General features: G+C 40.0%; 2 protein-coding genes across 8 annotated transcripts in view; one reads left to right on the top strand and one right to left on the bottom strand.

Annotated features, from left to right (window-relative positions):
- dlgap4a (discs, large (Drosophila) homolog-associated protein 4a) overlaps positions 1-7,165 on the bottom strand; it is an 83,853-nt gene extending 76,688 nt beyond the window's left edge. For 3 of the 6 annotated variants that reach the window (XM_069140195.1, XM_069140199.1, XM_069140198.1), the window contains exon 1: positions 6,641-7,162. The gene's annotated coding sequence lies outside the window, so the exon portion shown is untranslated. The other 3 variants (XM_069140200.1, XM_069140196.1, XM_069140197.1) reach the window with 3 other exon arrangements.
- A 10,244-nt stretch (positions 7,166-17,409) lies between these two features.
- LOC138193068 (poly(rC)-binding protein 2-like) lies at positions 17,410-23,802 on the top strand. Of its 2 annotated transcripts, none has more exons than XM_069140867.1 (13): positions 17,410-17,576; positions 18,565-18,698; positions 18,862-18,885; positions 18,979-19,011; positions 19,149-19,265; positions 19,359-19,490; positions 19,575-19,703; positions 19,798-19,872; positions 20,073-20,114; positions 20,498-20,570; positions 20,665-20,720; positions 20,885-21,054; positions 22,581-23,802. In XM_069140867.1, the coding sequence occupies exons 1-13, from the start codon at positions 17,411-17,413 to the stop codon at positions 22,615-22,617; spliced, it is 1,188 nt and encodes a 395-aa protein (XP_068996968.1). In that variant the 5' UTR covers position 17,410; the 3' UTR covers positions 22,618-23,802. The 2 variants fall into 2 exon arrangements, with proteins under 2 accessions (XP_068996968.1, XP_068996967.1); XM_069140866.1 differs by having other exon boundaries at positions 17,411-17,576; positions 20,073-20,132.
- Positions 23,803-23,891: the final 89 nt, after the last annotated feature.

The following is a 23,891-nucleotide window of genomic DNA, read 5'->3' as shown; positions in this document are numbered from 1 at the left end:
GTGGTGAGGATTGGAGATGGCAACAGCCTCGATAACATTAGATGCCATGTCCATATGGCGCTCGGGCCTGTGACACAGGCACACACCCGGGTCACATCTTGGTTCGAATGAATGTAATTGCTGGCAGGAACCAGAAGGCACATATCCCATGGTGTTAATCTTCAGAGGGCTCTGATCTGCTCACTGACTCCCTATCAAGCACACTGACTCTGTTGCAGTGAAAAGACACATTCAAATCAATAGTAAAGAAAGTTAGTGATGGCATTATCAATTAATTTTGTCAATATAAAAAATTTTTTTTTTAGTAATTTGCAGTAGGAATAGATCGTTCCCTCCATGATGCAACAACAAACAAACCGTACATTATTTCCTTTAATTTTGTCTGCATGCTAGTGTTTGTTTACCACAATGCTCCCACATGCTTGTGCAGCAACACATTACAGTCAGCACAAGAATATTTCTTTGCTATCCCGCTGCTCTCTGGAAGATGCATGAGAATTTACGCATTTGGTTTGGACCTGCTGGAGGGAAGCAGGTTTTCCAAAAGGCAAAATCTGCTTTGAACACCAGTTTTCTTATGTTTACACGGAAGTAATTAAAGCCAACTTATGATTCAAGGGCAGTGGATATTACAATATAACGCTGTGAGCTCTGTCCCTGTCCAAAAAAATATTTTTACAAACACGCAACCACCCACAGACACAATCACCAAGAACTGCCCCAGAAATTCAAACAAAGCTTGAAGAAATGCTGTTTGTAGTCGCGAAACAAAATATCCCAAAGCTTTGAATATCACCCTGCATTATTTCTGAAGCATCCTCTGAGCTCGTGTGTTCCTTCATCTTTCACACAGCAAATACCTCTCAACCATGCTTCTTGTCCATATTAATTAACTTTTGCTTGCTTTTGATTGTAAACTGCAAGCAGAGAAAACATTTTCAGAATCTTCATCAGCTGTTGATTCAAACCCAATTTTAAGGCTTAACATCCCAAGAAAACAGTTTTTCTTAAATGTTGAACATAAATACGGAGTCCAATAGAAACACTGACATGAACAAACAGCTGTTGCTGGATCCTTCCTGCTTTGGACACATGAGACATAATTAATCACCAGGGGACACCGACTCATTAATTGCTGTGTGCTGATTAATTGTCCCTGGTGATGAATGTTCCTCTTAACAAATCTGTGTCAGAGGATCCATTCAGTGACGCAGCCCAGGCAGGGACTTACTGTAAGATGACACATGCAGGGAGATAACAAGACATTTGTCGGGTGCCTACTGTAAAAAAGTTGTTTCTTTTTTGAGCTACGATACGAGAAACGGACAACGCGAGGATGTTACAACTTTGATTTGACGAACACTCAGAGGGAGCTGAAAGGTGCGGTGGAAAGAGAGTTCTCCAGTGTGCTGCACGTTTATCATTTTATTTGCTTTGTCCTTGGTTTGTTTGCTGCATTAAACAAATTGCTGAACAGAAGCTGCGAGGAGGGGAAGAGGAGAGGAAAGGTGGTGAGGAGAGAGGAGAGGAGAGGAGCTGGTGACCTGATGGCAGGAAAGGTCACTGACTCAGCAGCACAGAAGAGCATCAATGGAGGCAGACTTTAATCACCTCCAGCCACTTCATCAGGTCCCGCGTGAGATGGACCGAGCAGCAGCATCACCAAGGTCATAAAAACTCTCTGTGCTGAGGACGTACAGAGTGAGACGACTCTCCTCAGTGATGAAATCACACAGTTTTTGCTCTTCATTTGAGTCGTCTTTCTCCACAAATTTGAGAGGGCGACGATGAGACAATAACTGAACAGATGGAGCACCAAGACACTTCACCGATGATAAGGAGGAAGTGTACACATGGCTGAGTTCAGAGCGCCATTCTTCTGCCTGAACTGAAGTTACACTGGTGGCTTGTTGCTATGGTAAACAGAGAAACAACAGCTTGAAATACTGTATGTGAACTCCTTTCTCTCAGTCAGTAAACAGACCGGGCCTCATGAAAGAACATTTCCGTCTCTTATCTTCAACCTCTATTACTTTTATCTGCCAGGATTGTTGGTTCTCAAGTTAGATTCAGCCTGAAGAATTCCAGCCATCAATTTCTTCATGAGCATTATTGATGCCCTAAACAAAGAACTGTTCTGCTGCCTTTGAGGACCAGTTTTATTTGTAAAAGTATTGCCAAAGGAGTACAAAAGTGGAATGTCTGAGCAGACAATGCAGAACATTTAGCAGCGGCATCAACACGTCAACAGTGCTGTGTCGAGACAGACGTAAACAGGAAATGGCTTAAGAATGTGTATAGTGTGTGTTGCTGTACTGAAAAAGGCCAAATAAAATTATACATTTCTAAAAAACCTTTCAGTACTGACAGCCATGGTGATGAGGATACATTGAACAGATAATTAATTACACATTAAGTTTGTTTTGATTCATTTCTGTATCTTAAACTCGTAAACATTTTGATTTCAGGTCAAACAAACATAAATCTCCTCTACACCTATGGACCGTTTGTCAATTTAATTTGTCCCGAAGAGAAAATTCAACGTCTGAGAAAATTTGTGAACACAACAAATTGTCTGAAATACCTCAAATTTGGAACTGAAGAATAAATCTGTTTGTGGTCTCTGCTGCCTTTTGTTCTTTTCACAGTGCAAATCAGTGTGGACACATAAAATGACAAACTACCTTGGATATGAGTGTTAGATGTAATAACAAAGATAATTCAGGAATCTATATCGATACTGTTTATGGCACAACATCATTCAATATAACGTAGTGTGACAAGTGACATGAGAGGCTGGTGGGGTTGCTGTATTATAATTACCTTATTGTGTTTGTGATCTGACCTCACACCCACCACATACGGCTGGTGTCGTAGAGAAAATGGCTGAGGAAAGCCGGCAAGATAATAAAACAGATGGAGAAAGCGAGACAAAGAGAATAAAAGAAGAGACTGTTGTCTGTGTCCATTGAAATACCAATTAAGCCAATACCTTGTGACATTCCTGCTCTTTCTCTTCTCATGATACAGCTAATGCGCCCCAGCATGGGCAGTCATACTTTGGGAAGCCTTATAATGCCAGAGATCTAACACAGTGGGTCAGACCCACAAGATTTAAACACTTGTGCTCCTTTCATGCCAGAAAAGCAGAAAATGAAAACTCTTCCTTGAGTATTTTCTGATTGTAGCGGAGGTGGAAGAAGCGTTCAGATCTTTAACTTCAGGAGCAATACAACAGACAAAATATGCCACTCCAAGTAAAAGTCAAAATTCCGTTTTACACAGTAATGGAAAGTAAATTAGTTTTATGGTACTTGTACTTTTCTCGAGTTTGATGCTACTTTATACTTCCATTAACTACATTTCAGAGGGAAATATTGTACTTTCTACCCCACTACATTTATCTGACTGTTTTAGTTACTTTTCAGATGATGATTTGATACAATGGATAATATAACCACCTTTTAAAATACAGCATATTGTTAAAGATTAAACCAGTGGTTTGCAAACAGCGGTGTGTAATCGAGGTCCCTTTTCAGATGTCTATGAGATGTTAAGAGCTCCACCAGCAGCTTTCCCTCTAAATTGCTTACATGATTTTATTTCAATAGATGTTCAAAAGACTCAGCAAATCCCTAAAAAATAAAAGAGTAGAGGAAAAAAAAAAATCCAAAACTGAAAACGGTTTGTTTATCAGAACTGTTTTTTTCTTCTTTCCTCTCCCAGTTATCATCTGATGACCCCTCAGATTTATCTGCTGTCCCTGCAATTAAAACAATATATAAAGTAGTTAAAACTAGCTCCACCTCCTGCTTACACACTTATTAATAATCTAATAATGTCATATGGAATAATATATCAGTCAGAGGGACCAAACCTGTACTTTTACTTTAATACTTAAACTTAAATTTGTTGCTAATAGTTCTGTACTTTTACTTGTAATGGAGTACTTTTACTTATAAAGGATCTCAATACTTATTCCACCACTGGTTTTAATGCAGTTTTACCATTGCAGCTCACTGACTGGCTGTCCGACAACCTCTAAAACCCTGATCAGCACCAATCAACACACAGACACAGTTAGGAGCTAGCTGGTGAACATATAGAAGCATTTAGCAGCTAAACAGCCACATTTTTCCCTCAGGAGTTGGTGGAGACCAAAAACAGAGATTAAAGAGAATTAATAGTGAACTTGGTGGACTCAAACACGACTCCAAACGATGATGCTACTGAATCTGTAATAAAAAACTGCTCACTAACAAGTTTGCTTCTTTGGTGATAACATGTCCAACTGATTTCTGCTGCCCAAGTCAGTTTTTAGACATTTGCGTTAAATGTTGCTTGCAGTTACACGCTCCATTCAATCCAGGTACGTTGATCTTTAAAGTGAATAATTAAGCAGGTACTGGACTTATCGATAGCTCAAATTTTGACCGTTGTTCATTTGTGCATTTATTGGTCAGGACTTAATTGTGATGAAGGGACCTGTGATAACTGAAAGGAAAGATACAGTACTTTTTACTCCTATTTATCTTATAACTACAGTTAGTAGTTACTTTTTATAGATTAAGATTATTAAAACAAAATATGAACAAATGAATCACATATTATAGATTAAGTTAGCTGGCAGCATGAAATAATGCTTAAAAGGAGCAGCCTCCGTTACTAGCTGTAAAATAAAGTAATGTTTATCCATTATTTATTTAAGATGTAATTTACATTATCCTGAACACAGCTTTTCTGTGTAATGAGAACTTTTCCTTCAGATATATTTTAATGCCAATACTTTTCCAGTACTTTTACTTTTTTTTTTTTTTTTTTTAAAAAGAGTGTTTCTGCATTGCAGTATTTCTACTTTCACAAGTAAAGGATCTGAGTACTTACTCCACAAGTAAATAGTTAAATGTAGCGGAGTAAAAGTACATTTCCCTCTAGAATGATGTGAAGTCGAAATTTTAGGTACTTAAGGAACGTGCAAGTACATCAAGCCTGTAAGTAAATAATTACTCACATTGCAGTGGAACCCAAAAAGATCATTCAGAGACACCTGCAACCTTTTCAGAGAAGAGCCGCTGTCCATGCAGCCAGTTTGCAATGACAGCAGTCTAAATGTTAACTTAATGGACTCAGAGTGACTGTTTGCGCAGCTCATTCGTCGCAGGACTCCTCAGGGTCCTGGTGTGAAAATACTTTTAATGCTCCGTGTCCTGTTGACGTCATACTGCTCTGTGCGATACTGTACACTATCTTGTCTAATCATTCCCCGCAGTAGCCCTGACTAAGCCCTTTTTTTCTTCTTCTTCTAAACACCTGGATCAGAGCCAGCTGGGTTTCCTTCAAACTCTGTGGTACAGCATCATCGTGGCTGTTGGCTCCCTGGCAGCAGATATGACATTGACACCATAGTGCGAGGCTTCAGTCCACCACCGAGAGAGCTGTTTGACACTGGATACCCAGAGCTGCGCCAGTGCTCTGTTTGTACCGCTCAACACTCAGTTTGTTTTAGTCTTCTGCTCTGAGCAAACAGTCCTGAACACATTTAAAACGCGCAGGAAACGGAGACATGGGTATTATCATCCAGCCTATGCTGTGATGTGTAAAGCTCTCAGCCCGCCCAGCGCTACACTGCTACGCTGACATCCTTCACTGTACCATCCACAGATTTGTGGTTCCTATTGAGCTGCGGATGAATTATTAATCCCCCTTCCACTAACAAAATGGGCTTTTAATTGTAGGGACCCCGTTCGACAACTACAACACGGGCCTCAATACAAACTGCCTATCGATCACCCCCTTAGACGCAGCCTCGTCTTCAGCTTCCCAGGAGACGAGTGGTGGTTTACATCCACAGACATCCAGCAGGCAGCTCTTAGCTCCCTCAGAAATATGGTTTTCAAGTAACATTTTAGATACCAAAAAACTGCAATATTTAATTACTCTCACAGTGAGAGTGATGAAACTTCAAAGGCGGCATATTCTGTGATTTTGCCAGTCAGATTTTCTCTTTTTTTTTTTACTCATCAAAAGCCCCCCCCCACCAAAAAAAAAGCACACAAAAAAAAGCACACAAACAAGTACAAGTAAATGGTAATTTAGGGCTGATTAATTAAAAATCTGCACAGAGTTAAAAGCTAACAGAGATTCACCTAATTGTTCTCAAAAGACAAGCTTTTTTTTTTTTTTCCCCCTTTCCAAACTCAGCAGCCCTTCTCTCTGTAGGACTGATGAAAGCAAAGGATTTGATAACTTTACCAAACACAGATCACGCACATAAGGCTGCAGAGGGATTTAAATGTTTCAGGTGGTCTCACGGGCTGAACTGACTTCGGTTTAGGCAGAGCCTGGAGCCGCGTCCAGTTCCAGGCATCCTGAGGTCAACCAGTCAGATTCACAATTAAACAGGGTGCTGTCATGACATGACAAGTTACATATCGGCATCTTGCAGTTAAACAGCCACTCTCACGAGTCGGCAGGTGGAGAGGGACTTCATCTGAACGGGCAAATCGTCAATTTCAACTCAGGAGGGGGATTGACGATGCAACAATGCAGCCTGATGAGCTCCGATCGAGCCGTCAGAGGTTTTTATTTGACTGAAACCCGCAACGCCCGATGTAAATCCTGAACGTGTCAACCAGCTTACCTTTTTCATCTTATTGTAATCAGCTGCAGATGGGTGTCGGTCACACGGGAATAGTTATCCAGCTCTTACATGCCGTAATATCTCAATCACCCGGCTGTTTATCTGTCGGGAAGGTAAACAAGACGATCCTATAACATTGCCGGAAATATAATTGTCTTGTTGTTGTTGTTGGGTTTTTTTTTTTATCCCTTTGATGTGTGGAACAACGTCTCTGCGGTCATCGGGTGTCGGTCCTTCCTCGCCACAGTACAGCGGTCTTCTGGTAGCAGCTCACCGGTTTACACGGGGATCCATCACGGCAGGGAAAACGCAGTTTGGAGGCTGCCGGTGATGCTTCTGCAGCAGCGTTTGGTCCGTCGAGACGCGGGATGAGAGAGGTGGTGGGGGGTGGGGGCATCCGAGGGCCCACGACAAAACAGCCAGCTCCGAAAATGAACTCATCGGAGCCGAAATCACGGTCTCATGAGCAAACGGTGGTTGATGAATCATTGTGCGCAGAGAGAGGCGACATGCGTGCGTGTGTTATTCATTCTCTCCGCGTGTGAGGAGTGATGCTCTTTGATGATTCAAGGGGAGAGAAAGGGGACTTTAAAGGAAAAATTCATAAAAAAAAACCAAAAAACAAAAAAAACAACAAACGCATTGTATGAGCTTTGAAATCAGAGCACCGAGTGATGATGTGGCACTTTACCAAGTTGGTCTGTTAAAATGCAACTAATTATTGTCATCATTGATTAACCTGCTGATTAACTATTGGTAGAGTTTAGGAATTTTCAATAAAACAAAACCCAAAGTGACATTAGGGCTTAAAAAATGGTTTTGTTTTGTCCAAACAACATTGCAAAAACTCAAAAGACAAAGCAGCAAATCTTCATATTTAATCTGTTACCTGAATTTCTGCTTGAAAAGTGGCTCAAACCTAATTTTCTGTTGATTTACTAATCGGATGCAGTGTTTGTTTAAAATGCTCCCTCCAAGTACGTTTTATGTTCATATAAATCAGACATGTTATGAAACCAACGCTCAAAAGAACAACTCACCAAAATCTAACACATATCCCCTTTAGCATTTATAACTCACAATAATGTACAACACTTTAAAAGACACCTTAAATATAGATTGATGTATTTGTCAATAACTTAAAGCCTTTACAATACAGCTGTAATTATATTTCATTACACAAAACATGAAACTGTCAATACATGAAAACAAATTATACCCAGGTGGGTTTAAAACTGTTTCTAATTGTCAGGAGGACATGTCGAGCTTCAAGATTCATTGTTGAAGCTCTTGTTCGGTTGTTATGGAGGCTAACGTTTTTACCTGCATGTATACAGTTGTGTCTAATTCATATCTGTTTATTTAAGATAGAGGAGTAAACCTGTCATGATTGATAGCATGTACTCACGGCTCTTTCGTGCGAGAGAGACTTCTCCTGGTGAACTCTGCAGGTCCCCTCAGCTCTAAGGAGCATTCTAGTCTTTCAACTCATTGTTTTTACTTTCTGGCCTCAAGTTTACTGTTTTGATTCACTCTCACTGTTCTCGTATTGTTTCCCGTCGCAGCAGGCAGCACATCTTGCCAAATAAGATTTAAAAAACCGACTGTAAATAGACCGGCCAAGCACCAAATGGAAGAACGACAAAGTTAGCAACAAGCTGGTGAGTTGAGCATTTAGCAGCTAAAGAGACAGATGTTTTCCAGACCCAGTTTACGCCTGTCGTGTATTAGTTGTTCTGCCGATGTTACAGAATCCTCAAAGACTCCTCTAACTGTCCAGATGAAAGATATTTCTTCCAGTCTGACAAATTAAGTTCTTAACCTGTTCACCATGTTTTTTTGTTGTTGTTTTTTTCCATTTAAGCTGCTAGACTTGTTATAAACAGAGGCACAGTTGGGAAATGGTAAAATAACCTTTTTTCATCCGGATGGTTTGAAGAGTCTTTTCTGGAAGGTGGAAACACCTTCAGAACAGCTGTAAGTGTTTTTCAAACATCGCCAGGTCTTTTTTAACAAACAGATGATACCTCTGTGAACCCCCCCAAAAAAAGCACAATTACGAGGGGCTAAACGTTTTCTTCAGCATGTGGAAGATACCGAAAACAGAGTTAAAAGACTTAAGATAGAATATAGTACTCACGTTCTGCTGATGTTTCGAAACAAGACTTCACATGAATGACAATCTTGTTCCGTATCCGCTGTTTGGGTAAGAAACTGTTAGCTGACAGTATATGGATGTCCAAGTTGGGTTCACAGCTTGTTTTTTTTCTGCCCCCAAGTGTCCAAAATGTCCTTAGATAAAATAAATAAAATATTGAGGCATTATCATTCTAATTATTTCAATTTAGTGTTGTTTTTTTCATCATACATTACATCATTCAGTCAGCTGTATTATTTAATTCTTCAGTGCTGTATACATCTTTGTATATGATTGTTGCTCTACATTTAGTGAAAATGTATCACATCAAACCTACAAGTCTATCCATTTTTAAATGCCAATCCCTCGAATTCCCTAGAAAACACAGAGATCATCATAGTCATATATGGTCACCTCATATCTCGGACTAAATCGCACGATGGAGCAGCTTCAAGATTAGTTGTCAACACCACTCAAGGCTGTCTTTGTTCTGATATTCTATACGACATGCGAGAGATATTTTAGGGTGGATTATTTCTTTAATCTATGAAGCCATAGCTACACATGTATGTTTGTCCAAGTGAATAACGGCCACACAGATTTTTGGATTCCCAAATGCAAACATCACACGCACACGCACACACGCAAACAGAGGTCTGTGCCACCAGCGACTGCATGTATAGGATTAATCTCCAGTTTGAAATCAAACTGACAATAAAAGACAATCTTTCCTCTCCACAGCAATGCCCAGTAGCACAAGCATTAAGGACGGCTGATTGGATAAGACCATGACTAATAACTCTGCATCTGATCCAAGGGCGGCTATCCAAAGAGGGCATCAAGGCAGCCCGTGTCGACTTATAAACTGAGTACTTTTTTGTTCAACTTGTCCTTTTCCACGGGGTTCAGCTAAATTGTTGGGCAGAAATATCCCCACGTCTCATCTCTCAGTCTCAACATAGAGTTCAGCTTTCCCACTTTAGTGGACTGAAACTCACTTGCACGGTGGAATTTCCAGAAGTTACAAGAAGACATCTCGTCCATCATCCCATTCTCCACAATACACTGGTGGAATCAGCTAAAACTGGACATGTTTGGATAAATGATTTAAAAAGACCAAATAAGCCATGCATGAGATCTAATGATGTTTTTATAAATTGGTATGGGACACTGAAATATTTATTTGTTAAGAAAAAGGTTAGTTTATCAGCAGAATATTTCACGACAACACATTGTTCAGGTAAAATGGGCCGATGTGAAGTCAGAACAATGCAGCAATTTAATCCGAAACAGCTTTAACTTTAACAGTAAATTGACACCAACTCTTGTCTTTCGTTACTCGTACAGTAAATATACATCCAGGTAATAAAAAGTTGACAAATATTTAATTTAAAAGTGAAGTGATGTTTTATGAGTGTTTCATGAGGGGTGCGTGGGAGGGGTGTGCGTCTCAGTAGGATTGTGTGTGTGTGTGTGTGTGTGTGTGTGTGTGTGTGTGTGTGTGTGTGTGTGTGTGTGTGTGTGCGCGCGCGTGTGTGTGTGTTAAACGTTTTCTTAATGATGAGGTCATCTTTGACGAAAACGAAAATAAAACACCATAAAGCATTAACATTTCCTGTAGCTTTCCTGCAGCGTATAATGCGCCGCTGGTCCACTTACCTCTGTGTGTGCACCGGGGCTTTCCGATTCAAACAGAGGCCGAGTCCAATCAGCTGTTCAGTGATCGGAACGCTGCAGGTCGCATTGAGGTGACGTAAAGGTCACGTGACTGTTACCAGTGTTTACTTTTTTTTAATTTTTTAATTTTTTTTTAATGTGTACATTATTATCTTTAGAATTATTGGGAAAATTATGAATTGCCATAGACAAAAATAAATTGTTGAGAAAGAGGTAACGCCTTCATCAAAAGTTCAAGTCTTGTCCTTTTTTCCATGGAAAGAAAATGTTTTCTTTAGGCCAACATCCAAACCAAATGCTGCCCTCAAACACAGTAATGACAACCAAAAACAGTAACAGTAAAACTAAATGAGCAAAGAACTTAACTACTATTAAACAACTTTATAGTAATGACACTTTTTTTTCTTTAAGAAAGGTTTCCCTGAAATGCTACTTAAATAAACACACCAAATTAGCTTTGCACCACCAGCCTGTGTAAGTCCAGATGTATGTAGTCATAGCACAAACCAATTACTTCTGTTTTTAGTCTGTCTCAATGCAACACTGCTTATATTTTGAAAATAAAGCTGTTTGGCTAACTATTACTATAAGTCTTTTTCTTCTTCTGAATTTTATGCTCCAGATAGATAATAATAGGGATTGCTTTCACAATCCATTCATTATTGTTAGTGTACTTTACTTTGTGTGGTTCATTTAGTCCAGATGCAGATGTTTCACTTGAAAACAAAGCGTGCGGTTTCATTCTCCTTTGAAATTAAACTGTCTCTTTTCAGCATTGAAACCAGTACAAAATCGTGACACATAGCTGGCAGGGAGAGTGAAAATAGCGGGCTTGTTTTTGCTTTGTCTCTGTCCTCCCTGCGTGTACTCAAGCCAGTGAGTAGAGTGTATAATACAGTAAAGTGTACAGTGAGTGTTTTGGAGGAGGTAGAAAGCTGCTCCACCATCAACTGCCAAGCTGTGTTGTGAGCTTGATCAGATCAGTCCATTCTGTCATTGACAATCTGTTTCATGTAACAATTTCTACATACAGTACTTGTTCCAGGACGAACAAACTGGTTCTCAGATTACTCAGAAAGCATCGTAACCAGATGTACAGCATGTGTGTATTTTTGACAGCTGTTAAACGTAGCCATTTTGAAATTGGTTAAAGACATGATGCATTGTGCCGAGTTAGCTAACAAAGAAAAGAGGAGCAGACAAAAGGTATGACATTTAAAATAATTATTAAGTCAGTATTAATTATTAAGAACCTGCCTCCATGGATGGATTAATAGAAGATTGGCCTCTGTGTCACACAAAAAAAAACGCTGAGGTTGATGGGAATGTCATTAGTTCTGAAGGCATTTGGTCATAAACCAAACCAAAATGATAACTTAAATAATCATCAAAGTTATTATAATTATTCCGGAGGGAACATGAATGTGGGCTGGGATAGGCTCCAGCTCCCCTCTGACCCTGTTCAGGATAAAGCCGGTATAGATGACAGATGGATGGAAGATGAATGTCTCAGCTAGCCTTCCAAAAGTTGTCTTTCATTCTGAATTAAAAAGGTTAACTAGTGGGACCAGGGCAAACGTCAAGAGGACTACGAAAATCAGTAGCAGTAGCATACAGTACATCATCTGGTAATCATGAATGTCTGAGCAAAATTATGTGCGTATTCAAGTAGTAGATGTTGAGATATTTCACACACACAAAAAAAACCCACCAAAGTAATTATGGTGCAGATAAAAAGTCAGAGGGTCTCCAAAGTCAGTAGGGTTCATCGTCTGGACACCAAGAATATAGACAACAAGATATTTCAGTCTGGACACAAGTTGGCAGACCAACACAGCAATTTTACCATTTGAAATCACCTCATATAACTAATAAAACAGATGTAAGGCAGATGGATCCGAGGATATCTGTATTTAAGATGCCTTCAGAGTCTGTTATTATCTGGCAGTTATACTTTCAGTCAATTGTGTGGCCTATTTAATGCACCCAAAGAAACAACAAGGAACCAAATAGGTCATAAAGAGATGAAATACAAAACAACTGATTCATCTGTAACAGCAAATATCTATTTTCTTGCTGATATTGCTCCCATTTTAGAACCACAAACATTCGACTCCACAAAGATAAATGTGTGCCACAATCTGTCGTTACAATTCTATTTATTCACCGTATATATCATTACACCTCTACTCTGTCCTAAGCTCTCTTCCAGTCGCACGTGTTTCCCTGAAAACACGGAGTCCAGAGATCATGCCCAGTGGCATGCATAACTGGGTTCTTCCTGTGGAGGATTGGCATTAAAATGCAGACGGCTCCTCATGCTCGTGCCCCCAAGATATCACGCCAATTATTTGTCTCCGTGGGGGCAAGCTATTTGTGGAAGATCGTCTTAAAATAAGAGTGGGGAGTCACAGCCGCCCTACATCCTTCCTGGTTCCTGACTGGACAGTTTACGTGGGCACGTGTCACCTCTCACTGTGGCCCTGCAGGGCCATCTAACTTTGGCTGTGACGTTGCAGTCACCCTACAAGCACAAGCTTTTGGTTCTGTTCACACCCCTGCAGAGAGAATTCAGTCCCACTGTGCGTCCCTGCATCTCCATTTTAGTGAGTTAAAAGATCTGTACAACTTGCCCGCGGCTCTGTCAAACACGAATGCCGATCTTCCCCCTCGCCTCCATCAGACAGTCAGTACATATCTGTTTCAGATGTCACAACTCACGAATGGAAAAGCAGGTGTCCTCACTGTATCAGTTAAGTCGTGATACCAAATTGAAAAGATGCAGGTTTGTCTTCGGTGCTTTTGTTTTCCCATCTCTTTTTAAGACCTTTAATTTTTAAAACAACATTCACTTGCTAATTAGGTGACTAATTGGATGCTCGCCTCTCTGGCTTTGAGTGTGTCATCAGTTTTCACACTGTAATCCAAATAATTTACTTTAATATGTGCAGACAATTTACAGCTGAAGAGAATAAATTGGATTTAGTATCCCTTTTTATCACTGTAAACAATGGTGTTTCATACCATTATTGCATTGGCATCACATGTGCTGCATATATGTGCTGGGATATATGTGCTTGCCTCACTGCAAAACACACTTTGTTTTAGCCCAAACAGAAAGTGAATCCAGATGTGAATCCACATCATATCAAGGTAATCTAACCTTGTGGGCATTAAACACTCTGGCAAAGACAGTCTGCAGTGCACAGCCAGAGGCAGTGGGATGTCAGGGGCAGCTGACAAGAGGATGATAGGTGGGCGAGTGGCATTTAATCATACAATCCATGTACAATAAGAGAATGACCACTCACCAGTAGAGGGAAGAGGGACAGGAGAGAGCGTGAGAGTGCCGGTGGGCATGTCAGATAAAAGCACTGATGGAGGGAAACTGGGAACAAGAGGAGGATGATTTGAATTTGGTCGGGGATACAAAAGAAAAACATGGTGAACTTGTAAAAAAAAAAAAAAAAAAAAAAAAAGAAGCACAAGTTGTGGGAAAGATGCAGAGATTAAAGTAAGCAGATGATTATGTAAGCAACTGCTTGACAGGGAGAGACACGCATAAAAGGCCAGGGAGACGGTGTGCTGTTTGGAAAAGCTGAAGCGCTTGCACCTACTCTCCCCTGTATAATCCAGCTCAGTGATTGTGCTTCAGATCAAAGAGCCAGGCATTTTCACACTAATTAAACATCTTTTGTTACGACAAAAAACACTTGTTACAAGTCTTTCACTGCATGTAGACTTAATTTTATTTACCTTTCCTTCAGGAAAACTACAACCAACACTGTTCACATATTAATACAAGAGTTTTTACATACAGTAACACGTTCAACCTGTTTACCAGAGTGTGATGATCCCTGGTTGGGGCAAATCTGGACAGCTATGGTTCTATTCTAAAAACACCACCAGCCTTGTAAGCCTGGCACCATTCAGGCAGCACTGCAGATGGCTTGGTAAAGCGAGCTCCAATATCTACTGCCTGGATTCATGTTTGAAAGAAGAAGGGGGAGAAAAAAAAACAGGAAGTGCTGAGACAAACTGCTTTCAGAATAGCTGAGCTCCATTTCTCCCTGTGTGGAGGCAATCTATCGAAAGCAGAGCGATTTTAACTCCATGAAACTGAGCCAGACGTGATTCATGAGTCATGCATGTAAACACTAGTGTGTAAATCACGCTGTGTAGGACATCACTTCTGAGAGAGAATAGGATTTACACAAGATTAAGGATTCATTGGAATAGAAGATTGGTTACAGACAATTGAAGGCTATTCTGGCCATTGACTAATTGTATCGTGGGTGCTCTGATGTGCACCAGATTAATGAACATGTGCTGAGTGAGTTCAGGCAGAATACACTGTCAACCAGACCATGAACACATGGTTGTAGGGCTATGCTGTTCCATTTCATCTATCTTATTTATTTTCCGGCCTCATAAAGTACTAAAACCATCACCATCACGATTCCGAGGATTTAACTGTACAATACACGGCTTTGATTGTATTCTGTCTAATTCAAAAATAAACACTAGCAGACAATTAAGATCCTTGTTTATCCCATCAATCATGTGACAAAACAACAAAACAGCACCCTTGCAGAAAACAAGGCAATTCATCATGAAGCAGAAAGTTATCAATCATATTCTGTGTATTAAAAAATAAAATAATGATGAGGTTGAGGTTAATATTTTTCAGGTCAAGAGGTCAATTTCTGAAATCTTCCTTTTGGCCAAAATGATGACGTTTTAGCAAAATCACTGTGTCAGGTTTCACATATCATTAAGAGTAAAACAATGGAGGTATAAAAACCAGACTGATACTCCAATATGTCCCCAGATTATTAACAACCTTTAATAATCTTTCAGAGCAAAAGCCAATTTAATGTGATCCAGTTAATGACCAAATGTCTCCTCTTCATCATCAGGAATTTACAGATACGCCGGCCCTGTGGCCTGAGCCTGTGCTGGGAGATTAACTGCAGGAATATAAATTATTAGTTGATATGTTTATAATTCTGTCCTGCTCTGTAACTAAAACACACATTTTCCAGCAGCTCTTTGGAAATGTAAATTTTGAGTGCTGACTCATTCAGCAAAATTCTTGGGACGAATGACTTTCGCCGTGCTACTACCTTTAATTTTACATCTTTAACTGGATGAAAAGGCTCTTACATTGGTCAAACCTGTTCACTAAATGTCATTTTTTTAGGGAGTAGAGCCAGGACTCCTCAGTCAATGCATCCAGCTGTGAGTCATTTTAATTTCAGCCATGCTGTTGGATGTAGGATTAGGAAGAGGACCGCAACCAGCTATGTCCAGATTCTTGGCCCAAACTATCAGTGTTACTACGCCATCTGTTGGATTCACAGACAACTGCAGCAGGTTGTTATCAGTGGCAGGTACAGTGCTTCAAACAGTAGCACACAAACCATCCAAATCTCCTGTGGGTCTACCTCCATCTATCACCATTTAGAATACACACCGTAGGGATCATTTGGACTGACCAGGTGTTGAAAACATCTGCTCCAGTGAGCCAGTAATATGCCTGTTGCCATTATTACTGAAGTCGTTGGGAAATACTGAACGTGTGATTTTCCCAGCAGACCTCGTGACTATAAGCGCTGTTGGAAACTATAAATACAACAGTATTTTAGTAATATGCAAACTTTGAGTTTAAATGACATGTCTTTCTGACATTTTACATACTATTCCAATTATATATGCTGTTTTGTTTTTTGTTGTTGCTTCTTCATCCAATCACTATAGCATGCTGTACAATATTCAAAATGTCATATTAGCATTGTTAGCCATAATATAAACATTATTACTAATTCCATTTCAAGTGGTCACTGAATTATGGAGAAAAAAAACAAAAGAAATGTGAATTTTTAGTAAAAGTTAAATATATTTACACGGAACATAGCTAAATTGCAGGCACCTGCATAAAAAATAATAATAAGAAAATAATTATATTTTACGACACCCGTGTTCCCTTTCTCTATTTTTTTATTTATTTATCTTTACTTATCTTTATGTTGTTTTAGACTAAGTGCTTTCGGTGCAAATGTAATTCAAGTATTTGTAAGGTCTCAAAAATATCTGACAGCGTTGAATATGTACGGGGTAAAAGTATTGCTTTTTTGGGGGGGTTTTTTCTGTCGGCTATATGTATTTTTCTTATTTTCTTATCATTTGCTTGCTGATTTCCAGAATAGTAAGTGTGTTGAAGATATTATTTGTTTGTGATTGTTTTAAAAAAAATCAAATGGAAAAAGAAAAAGGTAAATATGCAGCGAATTATTATTATAAGAAGAATTGTAAAATCAAAAATATAACTTAAAAGACATCAATAGTCCTACAAAAACACTGTGTAAAATAGTTAACAAATTGATATATTCATATTCCTTGCGGTTCTTCTAAACTTTATTTGAGTTCAACATTTTGTATATAATATATATAGATATATACTGTACTGTATATACTGTATATACTGTGCATTTTATATTTTATATTTATATTTTTTACTGCTATTTTATTGCTTTTCTATTGTTCTATTATTATCTTATTGCTTCTGTATGCTGCTGTAGCGGAAAAAAAAAAAATTCCCCCTCGGGGATTAATAAAGTAACTACCCTAACCTAACCCTCAAAAGCAGGATCTGAAGCCAGTTCATGTAGATGTATTGATTTGCATCTGAATTAAGTGCGAGGCGTCCCATCAAACATCCTACATCAGTCGGCAGAATCACAGTTTCCACTGAATGATCTCAAAGTAAACATTTATGTGTTTTTACTCTATCTGAACTACAAATATCACACGCGTAGTCTATTTTTAGTCCAGGCTGCAGTTAATTGAATTAAAACATCCGTGGGGGAGGGGCATTGACCCCCTCCCTCCCTCCCTCCCTTGGTGGGCGGGGCTGACCCGGTGGAGGGGCGGGGCAGATAAGGGGTCAAAGTTGAATGCGTTTTGTCTTTTGTGCTAAGCAGAAGCGAAGAGTGGAGTCCGATCGAACAGCGGTGTCTCTTCCCTCTTCCCCGGATCCTCTTAAAACTCCCTCCCGAACCTCTCCCCTTCTACCCTTGCCACCCTACCCACCCCCTGAACACACTTCAAGGGACGGTTCGGGTAAGACTCTGCAGAAATGCGGCTTTCTAATTTTTTTTTTTAAATTTATTTATTTATTTATTTTTTTACATTTTATTTTTTTCCCTGAGTGAGAGGACGGGAACAACTCAGTGCGGTTCGTAGGCCGCGGGATCGGACTATTTCCTGGATGGAACGATGCTAACGCTTAGCGGAGCCGGATGGAAAATTACCGAACTGTAACTTAACTTGACGGCGGATCAGGAGTTGGTTGCTAGGCGCCCCCGGTTCAAGAGAATGTTTACCGATATGAACGGTTAAATGTCCCAACGGCAAAAACGTGGTCGTGCAAACGAACAGCTGGGGATTTTTTTTATTATTATTATTATTATTATTATTATTTTTTTAATAGGAGTTACGGTAGAAATGTTTCGTTGCTAACTTAGCTTTCAAATCTTGGGTTGCGTGACTTAGCTGTGATGCTTCTCACCACCCACCCCCCCGCATCTTTTTTTTTGTGCAAAAAAAACAAATAATAATAATAGGATTTGCCATGTTCGTGTTATCTTGCGAGTCTGCTTGTCGTCCAGAAAGTTACGGTGTTATAAAGAAGGGGGGGAAGGTTTGGAGGGGTGCATTTAGGCTACACGTATAAATAGATGAGCTATGTCGCCACAGCAGCTTCGGCGCCGGGGAATAGACGCAGCCGCAGGGGAGACAGTAGGTCATTGTGCTAACGTTGAATGAATGGACTCGGGCCAGACTCGTGTGAATTACTGAACTGACGTGTTTTCATTCTTTGGAAGCGGCAGGCTAACGTTGTTAAAAGTAACAAGTAGCTCGCGTCTACGAGATGTTAGCTGCCTGCATCACTTCGCTGATCTGCACTGACAGCAGCTTTTTTTTTTTTTTTGTAAACAAGGCTTTTTTTTTTCTTTTTTTTTTTCTTCTTTTTCTTTTTCTGACATGTCCTCACAGTTTCCAGTAACTGCATTTGTCTCTGACTGTCATATTTTCCTCTCTGTTGCAGATATTCAGCCAGCGACCAAAGACTCACTTTGTCAGCTTTGTAGTATCCTGAATTCAGCTGCAGCAATGGACTCAAGTCTGGTTGAAGGAGGACTTAATGTCACCTTAACTATCAGGCTACTCATGCACGGGAAGGTGAGTGTGGCTGCACGCACGGTTTGACCACCACCTTTTAAAATCTGCGTTCGTTCACTCGGTTTAATTAGAAGCTGCAGTCTATAAAATCAAAGCAAGGGAAACCTGTAAAAAAACAAAAACACATGCATTGTTTTAACGTGCATTTTGTCATCTTCTGCAGGAGGTTGGAAGCATCATTGGCAAGGTAAGTTGTTTTTCCTGCCAGACTGATGTCCATCTGCATCCTGTTCCTCCGTGTGTTTTGTTAATATTTTGTATTTGTGCTCTCTTTTAACAGAAAGGCGAGTCGGTTAAGAAGATGAGAGAGGAGGTACGATGTTTTTTGTTTTCAACATGTGGGCCAACGTAAAGAAACATTTTCATAATTTCAGAGGCGCTGACTAATGCATCATATGATAACGCAGTGACTGATTTGGTATTTCCTGTTTTGCTCCTCTGTTTGTACAGAGTGGCGCTCGCATCAACATCTCAGAGGGGAACTGTCCGGAGAGGATCATCACCCTCGCAGGACCCACCACCTCCATCTTTAAAGCCTTCTCCATGATCATTGAGAAACTGGAGGAGGTAAGAGAGGCTCACCGCTTTCTAAATGAAACTCGCTGAAGCGACAAGACGCGTGTCATTTAAAATCCCTCCTGTTGCGTCGCTTCCCCGCAGGACATCAGCACCTCAATGACGAACAGTACGGCCACCAGCAAACCGCCAGTCACCATGCGCCTCGTTGTGCCTGCCAGCCAGTGTGGCTCACTCATTGGCAAGGGTGGCTGTAAGATCAAAGAAATCAGAGAGGTTAGTCCGTCGCACATCTCTCTTTCTTGTAAAATGTTACATCCGTTTGTCACGCGTCCTGATTGTCGCTGTGTGCCTCCACAGTCAGCAGGAGCTCAGGTACAAGTAGCAGGGGACATGTTACCCAACTCAACAGAGCGTGCCATCACCGTTGCAGGGACCCCACAGTCCATTATTGAGTGTGTCAAGCAGATCTGTGTTGTCATGCTCGAGGTATGGACGCCGTTCAATGCGATGCTGCTTTTCGCGGTTTTGTCCCCTCGATGTTGCGTCAAGAGTCAACTCGATGTTTCTCTTGTCTTCTCAGTCTCCACCAAAAGGAGTGACCATCCCGTACAGACCCAAACCCTCAGGCTCTCCCGTCATCTTTGCAGGTGGTCAGGTAAACGACAAAAGCACTTTGAAACGCAGCGGTCGAGGGGATTTAGTTAAACGCGTGGTGTCATTCTAGTAGCCGGTGTGCTGCGTGTAGCACGCCTGACTTTGTTCTTGTAGTACATCAAGGACAGAGGTCTGATGGATATTGGAGCACACTGTGTGTCACACTGCCACACCCTCCTAAGTGCTGTTCTCTCCTTGCAGGCATACGCTGTCCAAGGGCAGCACGCCATTCCACAGCCTGATGTAAGTGAAGGCCCCTCTGTAAGTGATCCAATATATTTGCAATTTCGGTCCTGGGAAGCCATGCCACCTTCTTACTTCATCCCTCTGTTGTTGTTGTTGTTGGTTTTTTTTTGGTTATTTTTCCAGCCACCACTGCTTGATACATGCATCCATTTAACAATTCCAAAGATTATAGTTTCAAATGCTAACAAACATTGTTTTTAAAACTTAAGGCTAAATCACGGGCCCCGTGTTCCATTTCATGATTTCTGCTCATTTTCACTGCAACTACTTGCAAAAGGGGAATAACAAAATTTCAGCCTTGAAGTGTATTTCCATATTTTCCTAACTTTAGTCTATGCATGTGTTTGTTCTCCGTTTCCTTCCCTCCGTTGTTCCAACAGCTCACCAAACTTCACCAGCTGGCCATGCAGCAGAGCCCCTTCCCCATTGCACATAGCAACCAGGGCTTCCAGGGTAGGTGGACAGACTGAAAGAGGGGATAATGTCGCTGTACATTTGTAATAATCCACCCAGACTCCACTCTCATGGTTTCTTTGTGTTCCTCCAGCTGGGATGGATGCCTCTGCACAAACTGGCTCTCATGAGCTAACCATTCCAAACGATGTAAGTCGCATTCATATTGCTTTTGCGAATTTACCATTTCTTCTTAGCAGAGAAACGGGAGGCCTCCGCAAAGCGGCCAGTTTTTCTTCCTAATTGTGTCTTTTCTTGTTTGGCATTGAAAGTACCGACGCAGGCTCGTGTTTCTTGTTCTTCTCCTTCCGCAGCTCATTGGCTGTATCATCGGCCGTCAGGGCGCAAAGATCAATGAGATCCGTCAGATGTCAGGGGCTCAGATCAAGATTGCCAACCCTGTGGAGGGCTCCACTGACAGACAGGTCACCATCACTGGCTCCCACGCCAGTATCAGCCTGGCCGAGTACCTGATCAATGCCAGGTAAGAAAGAAGCAGCAGGCTCGTGCATCGCATCCACCACAGAGCAGCAAGTTTTACAGGAACACGGCTGTGTTTTACGTCTGTTTGCTTTTTTTTCAGTGTGCGCTATGACAACCGGATCAGAGTTTATGGGGCTTCAGTTTTGTGATCGCATGTTCACTAGGCCAGCTAGTAGTTGTCAAAGACTTCAGGAGACAAGATGAGCTGAAGGGCCCTTATTCCCATTGATAATAAGAGAGAAGACAAGGAGTGCTTCTTCCCCAAAATAAAATGAGTTTTATAAAAGATTTATTCTCATTGGACTACTGACATTTTTTTTTTAATAGGCAGTTAATGGGAGCTTTAAAATAAATGCAGAATCGTGAATGATGCTGGAAATCAGACTGCAAAAACTCCACTGAAGGCCTGCCACAATTATTACATAATCACCTGATCGCAACTATTTGAGCTGACCGCGATCGTTCTGCATGATCGTTGGAACGGTTTCCATTAATCAGCTGAAACTAACACACGTCAAATTTCCATCACCATTTTTTACATCGTTTGAGGTTTGACCGTTGCTTTTTAAAGCTTCTTCAGCTGCGGCTTAATGGAACACGAGTGGCGTATTAGCGCCACCACAGTAAAGTGTTTATTGTGATTAATGCTACCTGTTATTATTGGTAATTTATTAGTATATTTCAGTAATACGCTTAGTATATTGAAGTTGTTAATTATGTCATATCTGCCCTGTGCAATTTTTGTTTAAGCCTAAAAGGCAAACAGAAATCAAATTTGCATTTAATGCCAATGTTCTTCTTCATAAGGTGTGTTATTGAGCAAAGATTATGCTATAATAGTAGCATGAAATTAACAGAAAATGACAAATAAATTATTAATTGGGATTTATTTTTTTTGGATGATAATTAATCATCTAAAATTTTGTGATCGTGACAGCCGTACTGACCAGAACTCTGGTATTACATTATTCTGCTTCCAACTGAAATTTATCTGACTAGAAAGTGAAGTCCTATTTAGATAAGAAGGTAGGTTTTAATATGTCACCGGATCGGATGAGGATTTTTATGACCATTACTTATTTTATTTAGTTATTTACTTCACTTTTTGTTGTCTTTTATTTATTTGGCCTAGTAATCCATTTTTATATATTGATTTTTAATTTTTTTCCTTCCCCCACGCTGTCTTATCTGCTCGTTGAGTTATCTGTGAAGCACATTGAGCTGCACTAACTTGTGTGAAAGGGGCCGTACAGATACAGTTTGAGTAGAGTAAGCAGTTGGGTAATGTAATTATCATATCTGCTACAGACTGAGCTTGTGTAACTCAAAAACAGAAAATGTGGCCCTTCAGTCACTAAAACTCAGATTGTCAGAATGTCAAATAGGACTGTAGATACATTTTTCACTACGCAACCCTCAAACTGATTGTCCCGTTTAAAATACAGAAGCTGGTAGAGGCATGTATTACTGACTTTTCTCTATTTTGAATTGTATATCAGGGTTGACGTTTGTCTGTTTTCTGTCCAGGCTGTCTTCTGAAGCTACTGGACTCGCAGCCAACTGACATGGAGGATCTTCATCAGCACCTAATCTAACCCCTCCCCCTACTTTTTACCAAGAGGTCCCTTATTGAACTTAATGCAAAAACCAAGTACTCACTGTTTTCTCCTCAGCTTTGGTTAGACACCTACTCAGTTGTAATTACACCATCATCATGATATTGGTATTTTATTTATTTATTGCGTTTTTAAATTCCCTTTGCATATAGTTTTTAAAGACTCCCTTCTGTTGTATTTTTTGCTCTTATTTTGCTGTATATCTGTATGATCTTCTTGATATACTGTAGGTAAAAAGTTTTAGAAAAATCTGAAAAGGCATACATGATGTTTTTCTTATGTCAGATTTTTCTTAGAAAATGTAAAAATGAAGAAAAAAAAAAAAGACACAATAACATTATAGATGGACTGTTCTTTCCCTTCCTTTAAATATCTATTTATTTTTTATTTAATACACAGCTATGTGTACGAGTAGAATTCATTGATATTTGCCATCTTATATTTGAAGCTGTACTTCCTGAACGAGGCATTGTTGGTTTAACGGGTTTCAGTGGGTGTAAATGATCTCCAGTTGAAAATGTATGCAGGAAAAACCTTTTTAGACAGAAGGTGGTTTAGTGCGGGTTCAATGGCGAAGTTTAAGCTACATTTTGTCTCACCTCTAATTTGCTGAGTAATTGTTTTGTGTCATTCCTGTGTTTCCATCCGTTTTATTTCTCGATCAGGACTTTTGAGCATTGTTGTATATTGGATTCTGATAAGGGTGGGTGGGCCTTGGTCACCAGGAGTGGGCCTGAATGAGAGGAAGATATTTTCCTTTCCTCTGAAATTACTAAGACCATAGTGATGATGATGATAATAACATTGAAATGTTTGTTTTAAATAGAGAAAATATTTTTTTTAACTGCAGGGCTGGGGAATGCTGCAAGGGGCAAAACTACAAGACATATTGGTCTTTATAAGTATATTATGCTGAGGTATTAAATTATGATTAACTAGAAGGAGAATTATAGAATTAACACTAGTTTCCTGCTATCCTTTTTTGCCTGGGTCAGATTTTATTTTTTATTATTCTTTGCAGGATGAAGAAACTCAAGTTTTTGTGCACGTTTTCAAACTATTGTAGATCTGGGTGCAATTAAATTGTTGAAGAAATGAAATGCAGAAATAAAAGATGTGAAATGCTTAAACAATTCTTGGCCTCCTCCTTTATATAAGCCTCTTTTCCATTTCAAATTAATAATAATTCTAAAAATACAGTTTGATCTTATCCAGAAAAGCT

Source organism: Embiotoca jacksoni, unplaced genomic scaffold (genome assembly GCF_022577435.1).
Source record: "Embiotoca jacksoni isolate LCO1_2020_lvr unplaced genomic scaffold, fEmbJac1.0.p SCAF_9, whole genome shotgun sequence".
NCBI classification, from domain to species: domain Eukaryota; kingdom Metazoa; phylum Chordata; class Actinopteri; family Embiotocidae; genus Embiotoca; species Embiotoca jacksoni.
The sequence above is the reverse complement of the archived record's forward strand: the minus strand, read 5'-3'. Positions and strand labels throughout refer to the sequence as shown.